This window comes from Coptis chinensis, chromosome 6 (genome assembly GCF_015680905.1).
Source record: "Coptis chinensis isolate HL-2020 chromosome 6, ASM1568090v1, whole genome shotgun sequence".
In the NCBI taxonomy this organism is placed as follows: domain Eukaryota; kingdom Viridiplantae; phylum Streptophyta; class Magnoliopsida; order Ranunculales; family Ranunculaceae; genus Coptis; species Coptis chinensis.
The window spans coordinates 77,150,009-77,156,117 of NC_141461.1; the positions used below are offsets into that span (position 1 = coordinate 77,150,009).

Genomic DNA, 6,109 nt, shown 5'->3' on the forward strand with positions numbered 1-6,109 from the left:
TTTTAGCAACGTTTTTAAATTTGTAACGGTTATGAACCGTTGCTGATGGGTTGCAAATAAAAAAAAAAATCTCCTATTTTATTTTGTAGCAACTAGCTAAACCTGCCCCATATTGAAACAAACATCTCAATTCCATAATAAAGTCCACATTGCCTTTTCATACTATTTAACATGTAAATAATAGCAAACACAAACAAAAGACTGAAAAAAATAGGATATTCGTTAAACCATATATGCAATATAACTTCAAAATATTTTTTAAGAGTTACAAATTCATATTTACAAATAAGGATAACATATTCAATACGATTTTCCAAGCAATCTCGAATCATTGCAATACCAAGTATTGGTGGATGTCTTCACTCACTATAAATCCTAATGCGGCTCCACAAAGTCCATCTAATTCCTAAAAATTCACAAAACAAATAATGAACTTAGAAATACAATAGTACTAATCAAACTCGTGCAATTAATTAAATATTTGAAAATCTACCTAAATGAAGTAAGAAGTTGAACAAATGAGAAAATAGAGGGTGGAATTTTAAGCTTTTACCTTGACAAGGAGCTTGAGGTGAGCATAATCATTTGATTAGGGAGCAATTATTTTGGTATGCTTCTTGTTTTTCCCTCCATCAAATTGATACCCTACATAACACACTGAACAACACATTAAACGGCAACAAAATGATCTATTTAACTATTCTAAAAGGCTTTGAAACACTTTATATATAAACAAAAGCACCACTTCTATAAACCTAGGACTGTCCAAAAATATTGTCCTGCATCAACATGTACTAGCAAGCCATGGACCCAACATAACTATCAGAACATAACAATGTATAAAGCAGGTCGACCTACTTTGTACCAAGTGAAATTCAAATTTTCAAACAAACACTTGTGTCCAATAATAATATATAGAGCAAATAATGTGGATTCTCTAACCATGACACCCAACTAGATCGAAGCATCTAGTCATCAAGACATTAGTTTCAAACACGGAGATAAATGGGGCAGAGAAATTGTAGATAAAAAAAAAGGTAAGAAAGAGTTGTATGAAAGATTTGTCTAACCTGTTTTATATTTCTTAATCATAATGCAAACTCAGATACCAAGTAGTTCACCAATAGGGAAAACCAAACCTAAAAAGTCAATAAATAATGATAAATTGTGAAGACATTGACACGTGGTCAAGCCACGAGTCCTTGTAAAGTTAGTATAGCGGGTCATAAAGAACAATGAGGGTCATGTGCTCCATTGCTCCGTAATATATATAAAGTATTCATTCCATGACTAGCTATGTATGTACTAGTGCAACTATGCAAGTTATGAATGAAACAAAACTTATGTGCCTATGTACTTAGTCAAATATGTACAATATATTACTTCCCAATAAGTGGAAGCTCAAAAGGAATTAATTGTGTGGAAGAAACATACAAAATCTTAATAGTATTTAGCTTCATTTGCAGCTTTAACATGTGACTCTAAGTTGTGCTCATCAAGAGAAGAATTAATGCTTCGAACATGCGCCCATGCTTGATATTCCAAATCTCTAGCTTCTAGTACCTCCCTGTAGAACCAACAAAAACATATAATTAAACTAATCACATTCTTTATATAGCTATTTTCAACTGCAAACACTAAACTCAGCACAGAGAAATCCACTACGTTTTCTACTTTTCTTTTCCATCGCATGATACTAATGTAATCGCGCTCACACAAGCAGGCACACACGCACACAAAAAAATAAAAAAATAATAACACAAAAGAAGAAAGTTGAGCAGCGGTACCCACGAACCAATTCCCCCCCCAAATTCATCACATATCTTGTTATGGTATAGTTAATTCATGAGGAAAAGTCGCTACAAGTCTACAACGAAAGAGCAAATGGCTTGATGGTACGTAAGTTGTCTAGAATAAGGAAAAAGAAAATGGTAGATTAACTTGTGAATCATGAGCTATTATATCGAGGGGTAGGCGATGATCATTGATCAACACAAATTTACATACGTAGGGCACGACGGCAATTCGCATGAGAAACAAACAAAATATGAGTAAACCTAAAACATCTGTAGGAAATAATGAACAAAATCTCTCTCCTTTAATACGGACACAAAATCAATGACTTTGGTGGTTCAAGAAAAGATTATTAAGATTATAATGAATGTGACTCGATTGTCATCTTGTGCATATAAAAACCAACCATTATGCAAAGATCGCAGTAGTAGTCTTGCTTCACAGATCAAACACTAATGGCTAGTGCTTTTCCACTAACCAGATAATCAATCAAGTTTTGCAGGTTTGCATATAACACTAAGGGTGAATGTTCAGAATCAATAACTGATAAAAAAAACAATGTGTTCAGAACAAGTTGACGACATGGTATTAAAATGGCAACTACAGCTGACTTGGGTGTACAACCAAATATAAAGTTAGACATCCAAATCATGGCCTAGGCCACATGAAAATTGAAAGGGCAAGATGCAATAACAAACTTGAGAACAATTAAAAAGAGGAAATTAATCAACTAGGCAAAACAAAATAATATCCAAATTCAAGACAACAGCAAGACCATAAGGAATGATATTGTTTAAAACAGCTTTGTGATACCTTCCTCAAATCCCAAAACCGAAAAGATTCCAGTCTTGGACCTTGAAGCTTGAGACTGCTAGTTTGAAAACATCAGCCATCTGCATGCATCCAGATTGCATGGTAGGAACAGCTAAACCAGCTCCTACAGTCCTTGCGCTTTCACTAAAAGGGTTGAATCCATAAACATGATACAAGGATTATTAGGATATATACAAAAACAAATGATCGTCACGATAACAAACAAAGTGCAAGAACTTTATTCCAGCAAGTGTATGGCAAGGAGAAAAAGGAAGAAATGGGTCATGTAAGGCATAAGTTGGACTCCAACAGTCTTATTAAACAAGGGGGAGCTCATTTTCAACTTTTATATTATTTGTTCCTCAGTGCAATCAAAGCGACTTGCATAACTAAAGCTTGGAATGGTATGAAATTTAAAATGATATTTAAGATAATTTTCAACCCGTGCTCAAGCATGTCCCTTTGCTTAAGAATAAATCAATGACAAATATCAAAACAACAACTCAATTCTCCATCTGACAAAGTAACCTAGCAGTTCATAACTATTGAAACTGCAACGACACATTTGAGATTAATCAAAACATCAATGGACTTTACATCTTGATCAATTATTTGAGATTATTCTTTTTCAATTGTGATGGTGATACTTGCTATTTTAAGAGTAAGGATTTGCTCACAAATTGCAGGAGTCAAAACCCAAAAAAATACTACTGTAGTAATGTCTGAAGCCTAAAACAAAAAAAAAAAAAAAAAACCCCATCAAGTATCATATTTATTCTTTTTCCACAAAATACTGGGAGCAATATACCGTATCCAAGTGTGGCTGGAAGCTCTTAGCTCTGGAACGTTGAAATGCTAAAGAAGCTATGGTCCTATGGTCCAACTGCTAATTAAAACACTAGATTATATTTTTCTGCAGTGAGAAAATAACAATCGAAACTATTGAAAACTGGTTGTCAGAAGAATACCAAAAAAGAAAACCCGCCTATAACTTGACCAGTGATACCTATTAGAAGAATAGGTAGCTCCCAAGAATTCCTCTGAACTATACCAACTGAAATTCTTGACACAGATCTATATATAATTCTACTTACGCTAACAAAACAAGTAAGCCTAAACCAATTGAAGCACTTTGCTTCTCACGCACCTATGATGTAGAGGGCAGCTTTCCACACACCAGTTGAAGCTCGACTAGGAATCATTTTCAGAATCGCAAAAGAGAAGGTTTATTAGCTTCTAATTATCCTCTTCCTGTATCTTTCTCATAAGCACATATTCAGACTCCCTTTGTGAAGTGAGTGATTAAGAAAATTAGATGCAACAGATCATAAGCCTAATAGTGAAAAAGACGTACCTCGCGGATATACACATGGTGCTCTTTCAAAATAGCCAGGAGCCTGCTGTAGCTGTCTTCAGAATCCCTTGTCATAGTACTTTCTCCTGCTGCAAGAGTCTTCATAAGATTTTGATTGTCTCCCAATATCACTATATGCAGAGCCTGGAGTTTCTTTGTCAGTATAATTGCGAGTTCAACACCTTTGCAGTCTGCTTGCATGGCATTTTGGCATTTAAACTTGTTGTAAACTGCTCCAAGAATCCTTCCATCGTGTCTCTTACAAAAAGCTGCTGCAACTCCTCTTCCTGTATCTTTCTCATAAGCATGTAATCGACTAAATAATAGAGACCCTGTTCAAAGTAATTTCTGAATTCAAAGGTAGCTATGATAAGAGTTGGACCATCAATTAACGTAGTCTGAATACTCTGAACTTTAGAACTGATCTCGACAACAAAATCAACCCCCAATAAACTGAATAGTAATAAAAGTAAGTAGGGATCAGCAATTAACATAGTCCCATCTCCAATATATGTTACTAGCATGTTCAGAACTGAGAACAAATACATTTTTGGTTCAAGATTTAAGTGCTTTCATTATATTTCAATACGACCATGCTAGACACTTGGTACCTGTATCTGATCTGACACTAACTCATGTACTCGTGTCAATGTCAATTAGCTAAACTGTAACTACTCACAGCTTGGAATTTCTGATTGCTAACAATGTATTAAGAGGGGTGAGACAACTACATGAATATCTTCAGGATTTCTAGAGGAAAAATCAGGCTGCAATTCAAATCCTAAAGACAACTACATGAACATGTCATAAATCTATGCATAAAGAAAAAAATATGGCTGAATTCAAACCCTAAAGACAACTGGATGAATATGTCATGGATCTAGGCAAATAAATATATAATAAACAGAAAGGGAAAATATGGCTTACGTTCAAATCCTTAAAGCAGTATTCAGTAATTACTAGAATATCCAGGGAACGACATAAGAAAAACCGTCTCTCCAGTCTCCAAACTATTTTTGTCTCGTCAATATATATATCAAACTGAAACTTATCTCACAAAATTCATCAGTTTGAAAAGATAAAGCCTTGATTGGACCTATCTGGAAGGTAGATAAAAGATTACATGCTACTGTCTGGAAGGCCGATAAATGATTACATGCATGGATGGAAAGAATACACAAGACAGATTTTAAGACTACATTATGTCTTATTAGGCTTAGTGCAATTGCATTCTAGAGTCTAGATAGAATACAAAGCATACAAGGTTTCAATGACAAAGGAAATGCAAATACCTGCTGAAGTGGGCAGCGAAGGTTATAGTTTTCAGCTATCACTTGCAATGCAACATCATGTCTATGCCTTGTCTACTAAGGGAAACTCAATGGTGTAAATTAATGACTTGTAAAATTGTGATCAACTTAAACACAAAATAAAATTACAAAACCCACCCAATTTCTAATTGCTTTTCTTAGTCCCTAACAAAGAAAGGATGAGCTAGATTTCAATTTTTTCAATCACTAAAAAAACTTCAGAAACAAAGTAAACCATACTAGCCATCGAGGCAAATGCAATCCCTATCATATAAAAAGCATTTTACACAAAATTGCTAAGAATGATTGACTATGTATGATGTGCAAGAAGGCACCCCCAAACAAATAAAAAAGATAAACAAAAGTAAACCACATATAGAGATTCAGCTACAAACATAAAGAAAACTTATTTTTGAATATGGATTCAAATGCACTATTCAGAATCAAAGAAAATTAGATACACTTTCGCCCGTCTAGAGTAAGAGCAAAAGAAGTTGTCGTCTATTTTTTGGGTTAAGGCCTCACGACGAGTTTTATCATGTTTGGGACTCAAAAGCCCATCTTAAATTTAAGACAGGAATGCCTGTCTCAATAGGTCGTCCTATTGAGACATTACTGACCACTCTACACAAGATTCCATTAACAATACATTAATAAAAAAACAATAAGGATAAAAAATAATAATAAACATCAAACTAAGAGAGTGGTTCATAACAAACTTACAGCAACACAATGTGCAAAAGTATAATGTACACCAATTGCATGCACTTCAAGAGCAGTAGTAGCTCCAATTATTTGAACAAAACCCACATCTCTATGATAAGAGCTCAAAATTGTA

At 34.4% G+C, this 6,109-nt stretch overlaps 1 protein-coding gene across 19 annotated transcripts; it reads right to left on the reverse strand.

Moving 5' to 3' along the window:
* Window positions 1–217: 217 nt before the first annotated feature.
* LOC147494569 (uncharacterized) lies at window positions 218–5,801 on the reverse strand. 19 transcript variants are annotated; one of them, XR_015200009.1, is made up of 7 exons: window positions 3,962–5,799; window positions 3,755–3,798; window positions 3,416–3,490; window positions 2,608–2,751; window positions 1,435–1,567; window positions 554–657; window positions 218–406 (listed from the first exon to the last, which is right to left on the reverse strand). XR_015200009.1 is itself a non-coding variant. In XM_086569028.1 (5 exons), exons 1-4 carry the CDS (start codon window positions 4,941–4,943, stop codon window positions 2,613–2,615), a joined length of 537 nt encoding a protein of 178 aa, XP_086425154.1. In that variant the 5' UTR covers window positions 4,944–5,796; the 3' UTR covers window positions 1,331–1,567; window positions 2,608–2,612. The 19 variants fall into 19 exon arrangements, 2 of the variants coding, with proteins under 2 accessions (XP_086425154.1, XP_086425155.1); XR_015200006.1 differs by having other exon boundaries at window positions 3,755–3,864; XR_015199998.1 differs by lacking the exon at window positions 3,416–3,490 and having other exon boundaries at window positions 554–645; window positions 3,962–4,293; window positions 4,922–5,796.
* Between the last annotated feature and the right edge of the window lie 308 nt (window positions 5,802–6,109).

What these genes read in the sequence shown, in the direction of transcription:
- LOC147494569 (XM_086569028.1), bottom strand. Translation starts at nt 4,943, where the DNA reads ATGTCGTTCCCTGGATATTCTA. An exon ending in ACCATGTGTATATCCGCGAG is followed by an intron (nt 3,799 to 3,961) that starts GTACGTCTTTTT and finishes AATGATTCCTAG; the next exon opens with TCGAGCTTCAACTGGTGTGT. An exon ending in AGCTGCCCTCTACATCATAG is followed by an intron (nt 2,752 to 3,754) that starts GTGCGTGAGAAG and finishes CAACCCTTTTAG; the next exon opens with TGAAAGCGCAAGGACTGTAG.